Source organism: Ipomoea nil, unplaced genomic scaffold (genome assembly GCF_001879475.1).
Source record: "Ipomoea nil cultivar Tokyo-kokei standard unplaced genomic scaffold, Asagao_1.1 scaffold2957, whole genome shotgun sequence".
Taxonomy (NCBI): domain Eukaryota; kingdom Viridiplantae; phylum Streptophyta; class Magnoliopsida; order Solanales; family Convolvulaceae; genus Ipomoea; species Ipomoea nil.
In genome coordinates, this window is record NW_017619385.1 from 2460905 (window position 1) to 2480000 (window position 19096).

General features: G+C 31.8%; 1 protein-coding gene across 2 annotated transcripts; it reads right to left on the reverse strand.

The window, feature by feature from the left end:
* Window positions 1-5233: 5233 nt before the first annotated feature.
* Window positions 5234-8595, reverse strand: LOC109162872. 2 transcript variants are annotated; one of them, XM_019311591.1, is made up of 4 exons: window positions 8295-8595; window positions 7778-7900; window positions 5517-5677; window positions 5234-5437 (listed from the first exon to the last, which is right to left on the reverse strand). In XM_019311591.1, the coding sequence occupies exons 1-3, from the start codon at window positions 8530-8532 to the stop codon at window positions 5538-5540; spliced, it is 501 nt and encodes a 166-aa protein (XP_019167136.1). In that variant the 5' UTR covers window positions 8533-8595; the 3' UTR covers window positions 5234-5437; window positions 5517-5537. The 2 variants fall into 2 exon arrangements, with proteins under 2 accessions (XP_019167136.1, XP_019167135.1); XM_019311590.1 differs by having other exon boundaries at window positions 5234-5677.
* Between the last annotated feature and the right edge of the window lie 10501 nt (window positions 8596-19096).

The following is a 19096-nucleotide window of genomic DNA, read 5'->3' on the forward strand; positions in this document are numbered from 1 at the left end:
GTCCTCGCCACAATAACTCTGTCCATAAAATGGCAAATTTTTTTATAAAGGACTAAAATTGTCCAAGCCACTATAAGTCTAGGACCAAAAATGTCTTTTACTCATTTGGTTACTTATGAAATGATTGCATGTGCTAGGTGATTTGATAAAGAAATGATGTTTTGATGCATTCGATGAAGTATTTGATCAAGTTTTTGGAGTCACCTTGGCACGAGAGCACAATTGGATGACCAAAGTAATGATTTTTGCAGTTTTGAAAGTTTTGGGATGGACATGGTGTGACCCGCGGCTGAGGAGAGCACCAAAGCAATTACCAAAGACCTTGGAGGCATCCCCTGCTAGCCACGAGCGTGGTGGGCACGCCCTTGCCTGCACCTGTGCCTATAAGACAGTGGGCATGGTTATGCTAGGCATGGGTATAGGCACACCCGTGCCCGTGCCTATGCCCAGTCGGGCCTCTACAACTTTTTAAAAAGGCACTTTGCCTTGTTTCCCTTTAATGGATCTCAGCGTTGCATAATGCTTACTTCATAGTGGGTTACCCATCCTGCAACTGCTGTCAGTCAATCATGCTTAACCAGCTATCTGGTTGTCATATCCTACTTAAAACCAATTGGTGATCTGATAATTAGGTGGACATTAACCATTTAACCACATCCATCTATGGTAAGCCACATCGCTTAGCCTTGAATCGAACAGGGGTTGAACTCGACCAACCCGGACGACGCCCAACACGCTTTCATTCCCTAGTTAGGTTAAGCCCTAGAATAACTTAGATTAGAGTAGAGATCTTGTTCATTTCCATTTCCAATCTCAAGAACACTTTGCAATCTTAGATTTCAAGGCTTCATAGAGAAGTTTTCTTATTCATTTCTTCCCTTTACTTTTCATTTATGCTTTCAAGTACTCATTTAATATTGTATATCTATTGTTATATTATGAGTAGTTAAGTGTTTTAGGACTAGGATTTGGCTTGATTTCTTGCTATTGATGCCTATATGAGTTGTATTGCATAAAGAGGATTATTTGGGTGTTCTAGAATCTAGAGTTTGTTGTGTGAATTGAGTTTATTGTGAAATTGTGTATAATTGTTGGATCCCAATTATATGCTTTATTTGGAGTGTGTTTGTTGCTACAAGAGTAGAACTTGTACACTAGCCACACATTCACACACTTGATGCACAATATGAGAGTATTTCGAGTGTTAACGAGAATTTATGCCTTGTGTTCTTGTTTGGACAACCTTGATTGAATTGCCACGAGAGTGGAGTTCAAGGTGAGGTTGCAAGTCCAAATAACTACGAGAGTGTTATTTAGACGACACTTTTATGCATCTCACTTACCCTATGTCTTGTTTTAATTCTCTAATCCTTAGTACAATATTTGGCATCTTAGCTTGAATCAACCAAGTCCCGATCCTTTGTTTTACTTGTCTTATTTGTTATTTGCTAAATCATATCAAACCAACTCATTAATGATAGGCCTAACTTCTATAAGTATAGTTTTAGCTTGTGATTGACCCACTTTGCATCAATTCCTAATATTACAAGAGTCATCTTATCTTAACTATATACTGTGATTTGATACTTGATGGATGTGTGAAAATCATCCTTATCAATCCTCCATAAGTATCCAACTCACCTCACCAACTGTTCACATGCTCTGACTACCTAACTAATTGAGTTTCTCAACCCCTTCAGGTTGATCGACTAACACTTTCATCCTGCCCACGAATCAGGGTGCCTCTTACTCTCGGACAAGTCGTGATATGGTTGGTCCGACTCCTTTACTCGTACCTCACTCTGTCCCCTCGACTAACTTGGTTGTCTCCCCTTTAGCATATTCTGCCCAATTTCCTCGTATATCCTCTTCATTGCATCGTCTGCCATCGTCAATCTTCTGAGCTTGGGTCCATATCCCATCAACAAGGGAGTAGCATTTGGTGTCACTACTCAAAATGCGGGTTTAGAATCATAATCTAATGAAGCCACCGTTTTGTTGACCAAGAAGTTCACAAAATTCCTAAAGAATACTAGAGGAAGATGAAAGACCAGAGGATCAAATGCAAGAAGTGAAGGGTCTGGAAACAATCAAAAGACGGAAAATGCAAGCACATATTATAAACAAAAGGGAATCCAGTGCTACGAACGGGGAGGCTATGGCCATATACAAGTAACAAGCATATTGTGTAAATAATAAAGAAAAAAATTCTCACACTCACTTGGAGCGATGTTGACGATTCTGACAAAGATGAGCAAGAACATTAACAAACCAGCAACTTTGTTGCATTCTATGAGAATATTTGTCATCCAAACAATTTAGAAGAACATGCAAACTAAGAAAAATTCTTCAACTGTGCAAAATAGAACAAAGAGGTAGCAGGTGAATCACAATTCATTTCCCTCCTAATTCCTTCCTTCCAACCAAACACCCCGTTAAAGCTAAATTAGAAATCAAAACCTCAAGTGAAAATTTCTTGTAGAAAGAATTAGAAAACCTAAAAAAGCAAGTTAGAATGTTAAATACAGATATTGCTAGTTTGAATGAAATTCTTCATTCTAGTTGTAATAATCTTAATAAGGCAAACTTAGGCTTCACAGGTCAACAAGGGAGCCAACTAAAGACATGGGTGCAGCTTTCAAAAAAAAAAAAAAAAAAAAAAAAAAAAAAAAAAGACATGGGTGCAAGAAAAATCACAGAAGACTAAAAATTATTTAGGACCTAAAATGTATTTGTTAATCATTTCTTTAACAAAGTGCGTTTCAAGTGTAACAGAAAAGAGCGTTGTTGGAGAAGCTACAGCCTACATGGCTACTCAATTGCAAAATTCATGGTATGAACCTAAGTAAAAAAAAAAAAAAAAAAAAAAAAAAAAAAAAAAAAGCTTCATTCAAAACCCTAGACCGGTTAAAATGTTTAATTGAGTCCTAAATCAATATGTTTAACAAGTTGGTGCATCTCGAGTTGATACATGTCTTTTTTTTAATTATTTTTAAAAAAATATTTGTTTTTTTATTTTTTTATTTTTTAAATTAATACAACTAGTGGCTATCTCCTTTCACAACGGTCTAAATGACAGTCTAAAACGAGGGCGACGGTCATGATCGCCACCCTCGTTTCAAATAGACTAATGGGTAATTATGGCCACTGGTGATAGAATTATATTTTGGCCCTGTTTGGTAAATGACTGTTAGCTTATAGCGGTTAGCGGTTAGCTGATTGTGTTAATTAGATGGTATAACTTGTTGATAACATTATCTGTTGTAGAAAAGTGTTTGATAAATTAACTGTTAGCTAATAGCTGTTTGGTATAATTTCTTTTCTCAAAAAGCTAATTGAAAAAGTTGCTTGGAGTAGCTTTTTTAATTTTAGCATTTTGAAGTTGCAAAAAGCTAATTAACCAAACATTTATATTGATATTTTAACTAAATTAAACAATTAGAAGTGATCAAATAAGCTAAAATTAGCCTATAGGCTAATTTTTTACCAAATAGGGCCTTTCAAATTTCCGTGGCAATGGGTCTAAACGAAGGGCTAATGGGTTTGAAACGAATAGCCATGGCCCATTAGCCCATTTGAAACTTGGGCGATGGCCATGGTCACCGGCAAATTATGCTGTGCATCCGTATGCACCATGTATGGTGCATACGGATGCAAAAACGACGTCGTTTTAATAAAACGAGCGTCTCCCCTTAAAAAAAAAAAAATCAGGTTCGATTCCCAGCAACAATATATGAACTAAAATTCCATAATCGATGAACTATAATTCCATAATCGATGAATTATAATTCCATAATCTAATCTATGAATTAAAAATTCCAGAATGAATGAACTAAAATTCCATAATCTATAAACTAAAATTTCAGAATCGATGAACTACAATTCCATAATCGATGAACTATAATTCCATAATCAATGAACTATAATTCCATAATATATGAACTAAAATTTCAGAATGAATGAACAATATAATGTTGTTGCTGGGAATCGAACCTGAAAATTTTTTAAAGGGGAGACGCGCGTTTTTTTAATAAAACGACGTCGTTTTGGCATTCGTATGCACCATGCATGGTGCATGGTGCATGGTGCATACGGATGCACAGCATAACGATTGATGGTCACCGCCCTTGTTTTAGATGATCTAGATCTAAACATCATCTTTAAGAGCATCCACATTAGTTGGGGAGAATTGGGGGATAATGTAAGAGTGATTAGGAAAGAAAAGATGGGAGGGGAGGGGAAAAAAGGAAAAAAAAAAAAAAAAAAAAAAGGAAAATGAAATTTAAAAAAAAAAAAAAAAAAAAAAAACTGTAACTGTCAGGCGCGCCGAGAGGCGCGCCTGACACGCCTAGCGGGCGCGTGCACTGCACGCGCCCGCTATGCGCTATGGTGACAGCCACGCGTGGCTGTCACCAGTGGTGAAAATTTTGACTTTTTGTGGTGGGTCCCACCACTTCTGAAATCTCTCTTCACTTGCAGGACAAATATCTATCCAAATAACCCTACCCCACATTTGTTATTATCCCCTCTCAAGTTTAATGGTTTGACATTAACCCCTCATTCACCACTGGTGTGGATGCTCTAAGGTTCAGATCTGGAAGACAGTTATGACTGTCTGAGATAGCCATAGTTGTCCGTGAACGTAGACAACCATCGATTGTCAAAGACACACGATGGTTATATTAATAATAAAATTAAAAAATTGAAAATGAATAAAAAACAAAAAATTCTTTAAAAATAAAAGAAAAAGTAAAAAAAATTATTAAAAATAAAAATTAAATAACAAGACACTTAGAAGTACCAATCTGCTAAACATGTTGATTTAAAACTCAATTGAACATTTTAGCCTATTTAGAGGGTTTGAATGGAGTTTCTTTATTTAAGAGTTCAATTGCACTATCCGTTTGACTTTGGAAGCAATTTGACTCATTTTCTTAAAATAGTTGGATATACAACCTTTAGTTTCATATCACCACCAAGAATGGTTTAAAAACTAACTATTCAAAATTTCAATGTAATTAAAAACACCCCAAAAAATTTGGTACAATTAAACATCAAAACACCTACTGAATTTTGAAAGAAATCATTAAAACTATTTAAAAATATAGAATACATATAAGACAGTATTAGAAAGACATTTAAAAGCAACTACAAATAAATAATTCAAAAATATATACATTAGTATAAAAAACATAAACCAAAGACATTTTCTTTTAAAGTGTTAAACCACTAATTAAAATGAAAACTGAGAAAAAGTAATTATAAATTTACTCATCCACCAGTTGGAATTATGCAGATATCAAAGTTATACAAGTTTGATTCTTTAGCAACAAATATAGCATCTTGTCCTTCCTAATCACTCCATCCATTTCTCAATAGGCTCAGTGAACAAGAAGAGTTACCTGTATGAGCTGCAACGCCAGTTCTACATTTCTTGCTTCAAGAAAGAATGGGAATGAGAGCCTCGAAATAATCATTCAAAGATGAAATTTATCGCTTTGTTTTCTAATCCTAACATGCTACAATGATTCCAAGCCTTATGGCAAAGTACACGCAGCAGTCTGGTCCTTAGGCTTGTGTTTCCCCAATACCTCATCAGCGGTTCTACAACGGCATTGCTTTCCTGGCCTGACAACATCCCCGTAAACTGCCATTTCAATAATATCAAGCTCCTTATCTGCAATGTAACACGTGCGTATATTTTCACATTAAATAGACGGAAGCTTATATGAAACTTACATTACAAAAATGCATAACCTCTTCAAATGAGAAATATGGTCTTGTACTACAAGACAACTAGTTGTTCTTGAACCTTAAGGGGGCATTTGGTTCAGGCCATCTTAGATTACCTAGGTCATCTGAGTCTGGTAATGTTATATTACATTGTTTGGTTCAAGTTATGAGATTACCAGGTAATGTTATATTACCTGAAAGCTGATGTGGCGGTAATGTTTCAAGGTAATGTGATTACCCCTATTTTTTAGGTAATCTTAGGGTGTGTTTGGTTCGCACATAGGAATCAGAATCGGAATGGGTATCAAATACTTGGTAATGGTAATGGATTTTGGTGAAAGTATTTAACATGTTTGGTAGTAGGGTGGAATGGGAATGGTTACTAATAGTAGTGCTTGAGAATGAATAAGGGAATGAAACCCTTATTGTATTTGGGTATGGGTTTTTCAATTGATGGGGTATTCGAAACCCATAGTAGTGTTCTAAAAACCTATCAACCAAACAACAATAATCACTTTCATACCCATTCCTATGGGCAAAACCCACCAACCAAACACACCCTTAGATTACCTTGAATTATTCCAACTTTGCACTTGTTAACTAATCTTTATATTATTATTATTATTATTATTATTATTATTATAATAAAAATAAAATAATAATAATAATAATAATAATAATAATACTAATAATAATGATGATGAAATTAATATATGTTTATATAATTAAATATACATATGTGTATATTTATATATTTAGTTTTTTTAAAATATTTAAATTTTGATATACATTCATAGATATAAATAAAAAAAACACACATAATATATATATATATATATATATATATATATATATATATATATATATATATATATATTATTGAGGGCATTATTGTAAATTGATTCATATAACCTAAAATATAACCCTGAACCAAACAAGGTAATATTATATTACACCATCCAAACCAAACACACAAGGTAATCTTACATTCCCAAAATCTCACATTACCTTCCAGGAGGTAATCCTATTACCTGGGGTAATCCAAGATTCAGTGAACCAAACGCCCCCTAAAAGTGCATCTTTATGACCAACATTCTATTGTTCTTTAAGCATGTAGTTAGTGCAAAAGGATCAAAGTAGATGAGAAAATCCAAGCAATCTGTGGAGACTGTTTGAAACTTCCATGAAGTTCAACAATATGGCACACCCTCAACAAATGGACAAATAGACTATAGAATCAATGAATTGAACACTTGGGAAACGGGAACATGCTTCACAATGTTTGTGCCACTAGCCTGAAACAATGGGAACTCAGTGGTGGTTCAAGTAGAATTTGCAAACAAATAGACAATAGTGCAGTGCATATTGTAGTTTTGGAAGCATCTTTTTACAGCGTATGGATAAGAGCTAACTGCCAAGGCAAAAGATCAATCATTATTGTGTGGACCATGGTCCACGCAGCTGTGTGGATCATACTATCAAATAATGTATATTTAGTACACAAATAATGTACTTTTAGTATATTAAAGATGTACATTGTATTCAAGAAAAGTGCATTATTTGAATACTGAAAGTACATTATTTTGTATAATGTACATTCAGTACACGAATAATGTACTTTTAATATATTAAAAATGTATTTTTTGTTATGGTTCACACAACACTGTTTGTGGACCATAATTTGTTGCAAAAGACTCTTCAGCAGGAGCCTATAAAATTAAACCAACCCCACCCACCACCCCACCCCGCCCCGCACCACACACACATCTCTGCCTTTTCTTGCACTTGATTGAAAGCAAAACACAATATTACTGACCATAGCCTGTGTTCAACATCAAGTGTCATGAATCAAAACAAGCAATGTTGCACATACGAAGTTCAGGATGCCAAAAGGTCTCGAACAACCACGAGTTATACATTTATCAACATTTGTCTTTTATAAAGGTAATTCAATGACTAAAAGAGTATTAAGGCCTTGAAAAATGACGAGCTAAATATTGAAAATAGGAGGAAAAACAAGGAAATGTGATAGCAGGAGTAATACCAGTGAACTTGATATCACAGGAGTAGCCTTTTAACTGTGTAATGTCAATCTCACTCTTGTCTGATTTGAGCCTATTCACTCTTGTTTGAAGAATCTGGCAATTCTCAGCCACTGATTCACCTCCTGCACCATTTGCAATGCTGCCACACATCTTACTATCCAAATTATTAACCAAACAGAGGACAATAAATACATGAGTTAATACCTAATTTAGTCATCGACTATAGTGATTTTTCTCGATTTAATAATAAACATCCTCGGCTATAGTAATTTGTCTTTATTTGCTCAAATTTGATGCCTAATTGAGTCCATTGGATATTAATAGAAGGGAAATTACCAAGCTAGAAATAAACTTTAAAACAAAAATACACATCTATTCCAAGAATGAACTGAGACAATCTAAATATAATAGAGAAGAAAGCACGAAAGATTAAAAACCCCTAAAAATTTTCATTTTTCATTTTTCAAGAGAAAGATAGTGGGAATTGTGTAATTGAGTGGGTAGAAAGTGAGTGACCTTTGGAGAAGGGGAGAATGTGATCGTATTCGAAGCAAAGGCAGCCTTGGCAATTGCAGAAGCGTTTGCAGACTATGTTGCCAGCAGCGTCCTTGCGCCACCGCTCGGGGTGGCGGCCGGGCACCGTGTCAGCCTTAGCCCAGCAGCGTTTCTTGGCCAGCGAGTCGAAGAACCTCTGCCGCTCCTCTCTCTCCGGCCTAGACAGGCTTGGCGGCGATGAAGCGGAAGACGAGCTCATCTATCTCTCGCTCGCTGCCTCTCCCTCCGTGTAGTCAGTCTTCTTGCTGCTCCGCTGGTAAAAAGACCATAGGAAATTCTAGTACACCACATCTTTTACTATTTGCACCACCTATTTAATATATCAAACTACTTTATAGGTAGTGTTTATTAAAAATTACTATTTACATCACTATCATTTAATGTGGTCAAAAACTAATATTTATTTTATAATCAAATTTAATTAAAAAAAAATAAACTAAACGTCACCTTCTTCGGTGAAAAGACAACACTGCTTTCTCACCGTAGAAGGTAACTGGGCTGACTTCTCACCGGAGAAGGCAGCTCAGTTGCCTTCTCCGATGAGAAGGCAGTTGCCATTTCATCGGAGAAGTTGACATTTAGATTTTTTTTTTGTTAATTAATTAAATTTTAAATTACCAAATTATTAATTGCAAGTTTGATCAGGTTGTGTAAATAGCAAAATGTACCTCCATTTGGCTATTTACACCACCTATTAATTATTAAAAGTTTTTCACCATTTTATCATTTTAAGATGCTTTATACCCACTTTTAGTCAAAGGGTGGTGCAAATAGCAACACCCTGACCAAAACTACTGTTGAATAATGACTGATAACCTTTTTCTTTTTAGACGAGTATTCTACTACGCTGACCGAGTCAAAGATGAAAATATTAACTTTCTTAGCTATCAAACGACTTCTTACAGGGCGTTTAGTTCACAGTAATTTAGCTGTAGTTGAATTGCAATTCATTGGATGACTTAATTACATTGTTTGATTAGAGGAAATTGCAATTCAATGAATTTGAGAAAGGAAAAACATATGAAATGACATTACTACCCATAGTTGTTATTACTATTATTATTACACAAGGGTATTTTAGTTTTTATACAACTTATTTCCTTCTCAGTTCCAATAATTCTATTTCTCCATACCAAACAACGTAATTTGAATTCCTACTTTATTCTCACCTTATTCTTTTCCCACCGAATTACAATTCATTTCCCCCCTAATTCCTTCCTTCCAACCTAACGCCTCGTTAGAACATCCTCAATAATTATAGTTTTTTAGGAGTTTTAAGTGTGGTTAAGAAAGACATGATGTGAGAGAAGAGAGAAAGGAGAAAAAAAAAAAATTGAAAAGCGGCATTAATGCACCTACTGACTAGGTGTTGGGTTGCGCTTCACGCGACCAGAACACGAAAATCAGAGATTGGAGTGAGTCCCACAAGTCTGCCAAAAGTTAAGTGCTCCCAGAAAGACTTTTCTCTCTCTCTCTCTCTCTCTCTCTCTCTCTCTCTCTCTCTCTCTCTCTCTCTTCACCTTCTCGACTCCAAATAAGCTTATTTTTCTCAAAAACCTACCGAAAATGTATAGATGGAGATGATCTTAAGATAAAATATAATACTCCATCTGTTCCATTTTTTCTGTGAAACTAACTCTTTCTTTTATTATTATTATTATTATTATTATTTTTTTACTTATTTTTAAATTTGATTTTTTTACAGTGTTTAATAGTATTTTTAACGTAGTTTCTAAATATATAAATTTTGTATACTAATACTAAACTTAATATTATTAAAATTTGAATTAAAAATTACTTCAGTCAAACTTCGTTCGCTAAACCAAACACATAAAATGAGACAAAAGGAGCATATTTTTATAAAATCATAAAAAAGTATTACGCCTCTCATATAATATGGACACAAGATTTATTCGTCTATAATTAATTTTTACAAATCAACCCCGACCCTCCAAGTTCTATTACATTATAGAACTTGTTCATATACTTTCTCAACCTACTGAAACACAAAGAGCTAATAACGTCTCTACTGAGGCTTGAACTTACAATCTTCCAAATCCAAATGAAAGTCCAACCCGGGTACCATTAGACCACATAGTCCTAGTTATTGCATTGTGTATTTGTGTTATAATACACAAATAATTAAACCTTTTGGAAAAAAATGAAAGAGGTGCATCAACATTGTCTAAATAATTAAATTTAGAGTTAATCAACATTTCGGTACTTAAATTGTTTCCCAATTATGAATGTAGTTTTTTTTTTTTGAAAATATGAATGTAGTTTATAGTTTTCAATTTTAACAAATTTGATCATCGAATTATTTAAAATCTCGTTAATTAAACTATTTTAGGGACTAAAATAATGATTTTTATATTTTTAAAATATCGTTAATTTGATCCTTTAAAAGATTTAAATTGAAAACTAGAAACTGCATTAACATATGGAAAACAATTAAGGGATCAAATTGTTGATTTTCTCATATTAAAAAAAAAATCCCCTTAAACTTATATCACCTTAATTATTTATCAGTGAAACAATCTATACAATCCTGCATTAGTTATTTATTGGTGAAACAATAGACAATATTGTCTTTCAAACTTGACTAAAGATCTCAAGTTTGAAATTTGAGAATACAACTATTTTAAAATTTATGAGGGCATCCTCAACCAATCGGTATATAGTGCACCCAAGGCCGGATTTTAAGCTGTGCAAGCTGGGCTACCGCACAGGGCCCCCAATTTTAGAGGGGCCCCAAATTTTAGAGGTTCAATATTTAATTTTTACCTAACTAGTTTAGAAATAAAAATAAAAAGTTTTCAATTAAATTTAAAAGGTTCCATGAAGAGATGGTAAGTATGTGTATTTAATATATTTTAACTTAGAGGTCAAAGGTTCAAAACTTGCATATATTGATTTTAAAAATTATTATTTTAGTAGGGCCACATTTATTTATCAGAATAGGGCCACAAAAAGTTAAAATACGGCCCTGCGTGCACCAGGGCACACAAGGCATTGTGCGTCCCGTCCTTCCCAAAACGACGTCGTTTTGTTTAGTTGTGTAAGGAGTTGGCGCGACAGAGTTTATGTGTATTCTGTTATACAATTATGTATATTTTATTATATAATTATGTACATTCGAAACATGGGATTTTTTTTTTTAAGATTTAAGAGTTTATGTGTATTATGTTAAGAGTTTATGTGTATTATGTATTACGTTAGATTATGTGTATTATCCTTTCAAAAAAGATTATGTGTATTCTGTTATACAATTATGTACATTCTATTATATAATTATGTACATTCTATTATACAATTATGTACATTCGAAACATGAGAATTTTTTTTTTAAGAAGTTAACAGCAGACACAAGAAACGAAATTTTCAAAAAAAAATGTACAAAACGACATCGTTTTGGGCCAGGGCGCACAATGCATTGTGCGTCCTGGTGCACGATATAATTTGCCATCCTCAATAGTTGGGTTTTTTTTTCTCAATTTTTTGTGCGCCCCGACATCCACTATCTCAATAAATCACAAATACTCGTCACCATATTAGTTTGAAGTTTTTCTCAATTTTTTTTTGGATCCACAATTTTACTATCCTATATTTTAATTATTTATTTATTTATTTGAATTATAAATTTATAATTGTAATGAAAATTAATTAAAATAAACATATCTACATTTAATTAAAATGAAAGTTATAAAATTAAAATTAAATGACTAATAATTATTTAAAAATTACAACCAATTACTTAAAAATTAAACTACAAAGTGGTTTAAAAAATAAAGTACATAAAAAAATAAAATGCAAATATTTAAATTAATTGTAGTTATTGCAACATATATGTTGCTTTGAAATGTATAAATTGAGAGAGTTGAATGAACTGGGAGTAGTAGAGGACTGAATTAAGAGTAAGATAAAAAGTGTTTACAATTTGTGTAAGGCATGTATTTATAGGAAATAAAAATAATAATTAATAATACTTTAAAAAAATTGGTTGATGCCAATGGCAACAACCATTTTCCTTTTCATTTCAGAGTGGCCGCCAGCTGGCGGCCACTCTGAAACGTCTCAGCAAGCGCCCGCTGGTTGATTAGTGAGACGCAACCGTGTCTCATCATTATTGTACCTTTTTCTTTTTTAATTTTGACAAAAATCTTTGTTTGCAAGAGACCCCAAGCACCAAAAACCACCCCTTCACATTAGTTAAAAACTTCACCTTCAAATTTTTACTGTTTGGTTCACGGAATGTCAGTTTACCTTAAGGAATGTTAGATTGCTGGGAATGTTAAATTACTGGGAAAACAAGTTAATGACCTGCTATCATGATTGTTTAATAAACATACTAAAGCTAAAGTTTAATAATAATAATCCCAAACATACTTAAAGATCAAGTTTTTAAAAATTAAAGTTCGAACTCTAGTGAGGACATTAATTTCTTATGCTTTAATAGGTTGAGAAAGTATGTAGAAACAAATATTATAGGGAAAAGGGTCAAATAGGCCCTCGAACTTTAGCTTAAAAGTCAATTAGGTCCCTAAACTTTTTAAAGGTGCAATTACATCACTCAACAATTCATTTAAGTGCAATGAAGCCCAAAAACAAATCAATGACCTGCTATCACAGGTCATTAGGGTTCAGGCCACCTTCCGACAAAAAAAAAAAAAAAAAAAAGTGACTGGCGAAATTTCCGACAAAAAAGTGACCGACGAAATTTTCGACAAATCTGGGTCAGTTGCTGGTCACTTTTTTTTGCCGTAAAATTCGCCGGAATGTGACTTGAACCCTAATGACCTATTGTAGCAGGTCATTAACTTGTTTTTGGGCTTCATTGAACTTAAATGAATTGTTGATGGCTTGGCAAGAAAAATATGAGTCAATGGAACATAACTCAAAGTCAATGAAAAATAACCTTACTTTTCTAGAAAATGACTTCCCCTTCTTTTATGGGGGAAGTCATTTTCCATCTTCATTCAACGCAACACTTGCCATCTCCACGCCCCATCAACACAAGAACAAGCTCCACCAACAAACATCACCAGAAAAATTCCACCGGAAACCTCCTCATCACTGGTTTCTGCATCAGAACCAAAGGCTCTGGTTTCCGATGCAGAAACCAGAGAGGTTTCCGACCTCTCCGATGCGGAAACCATCTGGTTTCCACATCGGAAAACCATTCACACTAGTTTCCGCATCGGAAACCAGTAACACTGGTTTCCGATGTGGAAACCTGTGAGAACTGGTTTCCGGCTCGCAGCTGGAAACCAGTGATGAACTGAGATTTTTTTTTTTTCTCTTTCTCAGTATTTTTTTGATTTTTTTTGATTTTTGAAATCAATTCCTCTAATTTGTGTAGAAATGGAAGTGGTTGTTTTAGGTTCATGTGCTTATTTGTTTTGATTGAATTACTCCATTTTTCTAATTGCAAGTCAAGGAAGAAGAAGAAGTAGTAGAAGAACACATCAAGGTACAAAATTTTAAAAATAAATTTATCAAATAATATAAAAAGTAAAAAGTAATTGAAGAAATAAAAATAATTGAAATATACAATATTTCATCATTTTCCTATTCATTTTATGGAAAATGAACCAAACATACAAAGACAGTTTTTCGTTGTGCAGCCAAACACCGGAAAGGAAAATGTTTTCTGGAAAATGACTCATTTTCCAGAAATCATTTTCCAGAGATCATTTTCCTGCTTTCCAAACGGACCCTAAGATTATGTACGCCAACAATTAATATAATATATACTTGTAAATAACTTTTTTTGAATACTATTGACTCTATTACAATTAGGGGTGTTAGTGAATAGAATTTTTGGCAAACTACTCGTATTCGTGTTTGGTAAGCATTCGTTTATGTTCGTTTGTTAAGGTAAACGAACCATTAACAAATAAAAATTAGAGCTCGGTTAATAAACGAACAGAGTTTGAACAATTGTATGTTCGTTTGCTAAGAGATCGTGAACAAGCTCTTTTGTGTTTGTTTAATAATGTTCATGAACAAGCTCGTTTGTGTTCGTTTAATAATGTTCGTGAACAAGCTCGTTTAGTGTTCGTTTAATAATGTTCGCGAACATGAACGTAGATTATTTTTTGTTCACGAACGAATAGTGTTCATGAACATGTGCAGGTGTTTGGTTATTAAAAGTTCACGAAGGTGCTCATGAACATAAACCAACATGTTTGTGAACGTGTTTGTTAACGAACACGTTCGTGAACGTGTTTGCGAACGTTAACAAATACTAATGAACGCTTAACAAACGAATACGAACAGGATTTTCAAAAATCTTAACAAACGAATACGAACAGGATTTTCAAAAATCTTAACAAACGAACACGAACACTCCAAAATTCTTAACAAACGAACACGAACAACCTTCGTTCGTTTATGTTCGGTTCGTTAACAACCCTAATTGCAATAACCCACAACCTCCCATATAAAGAAGCAACTTGGTGCCATTGGATCACAAGGTCCTTAGCATACCTATAAATAACTTAAAGATACGGCAAATTATTGTGTGGACCACCATAACAAAAAGTACATTTTTAATATACTAAATATACATTATACAATATAATGTGCGCTCATAACAAAAATAATGTTCAACCCCTGAATACAATGTACATTATTTTTGTACCGAATGTACATTATTTTTGTACTGAATGTACATTATTTTACAGTAGACAAAATATGGTCCACACAATAATGATTGCAAAGATACATAATATATTTATTGTAAGAGTTAATTTCATTTTTGGTCCTAGATCTATAGGTTGCAGTCCACTTTTAGTTTTTTTTTTTTTTTTTTTTTTTTTTTTTTTTTTTTTTATCGGAACATCCATTTTTTGTCATAGTATTATTGTGGTATGACGAATTTTGATCCTCTGTTAAAAAAGGCATTGAAATTGTGTTAAATACAAGAGCATTTAGTTCTTTAATTATGATTTTTTTTAAAAAAAATAAACATAAAATATATAACAGGTCAACGCACTTTGTATTAAAAAGATCAAAATGCGGATTCTATTTAATCAAATTTCAATGATTTTATTGATAAAAAGACCAAAATTGGTCATGTCACAATAATATCCTACTATATAATAAAGCCATAAGATCTTGGCCAATCACATGGCTTTATTTTCCCGCCCACTTAAAGTCACGCCGTTTTGACCCAGGCAAATTTGCATTGAATATGCTGTTAAATACAACTAGTATTTGTACCCGTGCGATGCACGGAATGGATTTGTTGTAATATATTGAGAATATATTAAGGGATATATAATTATTTAAATTAGAACATCAAATATTATATAGTACAATTAAAGATATGATTTGGATCGTTTATATATTTTAATGTTATCATTGCTTGAATTTGTGCACATAATTGCTCAAATGAATAGCTAATATTTAGATGTACGCATGCGGTGCTATAACTTTGAAGATTTTATTTATCATTTTTTAGTATTTTCATAAATTAGACAAATGTGCTCGTTCTCTAACAACTCAGTTATAGAAATGAATTGCTATCATTATTCATTTGTATGGAAGATATATATATATATATATATATATATATATATATATATATATATATATATATATATTTGTCTAGATATATAACAATTTTTTCATTTAAAAAATAATAATATCACTGATTATATTTACACATTATTGAAACCTCTTTGTAGACGACATTGGTAGTGGCAACACAATCTTGTTCATCTTCGTCTAGAGCTAACACCTTCACTCCATCAAGACGGGTTACTTGGGTGAAAATATATAATGGTAAAATATCACTCAATTAGTTATCCTTTTATATTTTCAGACAATTAGTAATATTAGATTCATTTTCAGACAATTTTTTTTTTTAAATTTTCAATCAATTAGTTAATTAGAATATCCAATGCAGTGATATTTTTACCTAATTTTCGTTCCATTTTTATTTGATGATGTAGATATTATTATTGAAATATTTCTATTCCATTTTTAATTTACCTTTACTATTGTTTAAAATATGCATTTACTATTGATAATGTATAATATTTTTAATTAAAATGCAATGATCTGACCATTTTTTTAGTCAATTATGGATCTTTTTTTTATTTGCAATCAATTATCAATATTCATTTCCTTTTATATTTTCAGTCAATTAGTAATATTAGATTCATTTTCAGTCAATTATTGTTTTTTTATTTTCAGTCAATTAGTCAATTAAAATATAGATGCAGTGATATTTTTACCTAATTTCAGTTCCATTTTAATTTGAAGATTTAGAATATTATTAATGAAATATTTTCGTTCCATTTTTAATTTACCATTACTATTTTTTTTAAATATGTCTTTACTATTTGATTATGTAAAATATTATTATTGAAATATTTTCTTTTCATTTTTAATTTTTCTTTACTTCTCTCAAAACAAAAACAAAAACAAAGAAACAAAAAAAAAAACCAAAAAAAAAAAAGACTTTGGACTTCTCAATACTTGTCCACATGAGCAAGCAATTATGTTTGAAAGATGAGATCAAGAGCTCCTTTTTTCAAATATTTTCAATGTGAGATCAAAATGATCCCACATCATTTACAAAGGGAGCCCGTTTCGTCTTTTTTTTTTTTTAATTTTAATTTTATTTTGTATATCGTTCTGTTTGGATTATTATTATTATTATTATTATTATTATTATTATTATTATTATTATTATTATTATTGAAAAATTCGTCATTTTAACAATTTATCTTTAATCAAAATACCAAAAATATTATTTAATAACTCAGTAATTTGCTCCAAACTGCTAAAAACTAAAACAATACATACATTTTGGGTTTATCTTTCCAAACCCCCACTAATAATAAATAAATAAATAATACATAATAAATAATAAATAATAAATAAATAAATAAACAATACATAATAAATAATAAATAAAATAAAATAAAAAAACTAAAATAAGAAGACAAAACTAAAGTTTCTTAAATAATAACATTTTGATTTCTCAATACTTGTCACATTGATGGGCAAACAATTATGTTTGTACCTCTTATATAGAGGAGCTCAAGAGCTCCTCTTTTCAAGCATTTTCACTATGTGCATAATTATAGAACTATATATTCATAATTTTTGAACTTTATATATTCATAATTATGAACAATTTTAGAACATTGTCTACCTTGTAAGGTGACCACGATTCCACAACATAATTTGCCGGTTCCCCACACACACACACACACATACATAAACCTTTGGAATTTTTAATACTTGCCCACGTAGAGGAGCGTTGCTCCTCTTATATAGAGGAGCTCAAAAGCTCATCTTTCCAAACATTTTCAATGTGGGATCAAAATGATCCAACATCATTTACAAATGGGAGCACGTGGCTCCTTTTTGTCTTCTTCTTATTTTTTTTAAAATTTTTATTTTATTTTGTTTATCGTTTTGTTTGGATTATTATTATTATTATTATTATTATTATTATTATTATTATTATTATTATTATTATTATTATTAGTGGTAAATACGCTAAAATTTTAACAAATTCGTCATTTTAACTTTAATCAAAACACTAAAAAATTATATAATAACTTAATAATTTGCTCCAAACTGCTAAAAACTAATACAACACATACATTTCGGGTTAATCTTTCACAACCCCCACTAATAATAAATAAATAAATAATAAATAAATAAAAAGACAAAGTAAAGGCTTCTTAAATAAGAACATTTTCACTTCTCAATACTTGCCCACATTGTTGGGCAAGCAATTATGTTTGTAAGAGGGGCAATGCTCCTCTTATATGGAGGAGCTCTCTCTTTTCAAACATTTTCAATGTGGGATCAAAATGATCACACATCATTTATAAAGGGAGCCCGTGACTCCACTTTGTCTTTTTTTTTTTTTTTTTTTTTTTTTAACTTAATTTTATTTTGTATATAGTTTTGTTTGGATTATTATTATTGTTGTTGTTGTTGTTGTTGGTGTGGTGGTTATTATTGTAATTTGATTATTTGGCAAATTCGTCAAAATTTTAAGAAATTTGTGTGTTTAACATTTTATATTTAATCAAAACACCAAAAATATTATTTAATAACTTAGCAATTTGCTCGAAATTGCTAAAAACTAAAACAACTCATATACATTTTGGACTTCTCAATATTTGCCCGCATTGATGGGCAAACAATTATGTTTGTAAGAGGAGCTCAATAGCTCATTTTCCAAACATTTTCAATGTGGAATGAAAATGATCCAACATCATTTACAAAGGGGAGCCCGTGGCTCCCTTTTGTCTTCTTCTTTTTTAAAAAAAAAAATTAAATTTTATTTTGTATATAGTTTTGTTTGCTATTTATAGCTTGTTGTTTGTGTTAATTAATTAAAAAAAAAAAAAGCCTTTGGACTTCTCAATACTTGCCCACATTGATGGACAAACAATTATGTTTGTAAGAGGATCATTGCTCCTCTTATATAGAGAAACTCTCTCTTTTGAAACATTTTCAATGCGGGATCAAAATGATCCCACATCATTTACAAAAGGAGCCTGTGACTCCCCTCTGTCATTTTTTTTTTAAATTTAATTTTATTTTGTATATAGTTTTGTTTGGATGATGATGATGATGATGATTATTATTATTATTATTATTATTATTTTATTTTTTTGTTGTTGTTGTTGTTGTTGTTGTTATTATTGTTGTTGTTGTTGTTGTAATTTGATTATTTGGCAAATTTGCCAAAATTTTAAGAAATTCGTCTGTTTAATATTTTATAT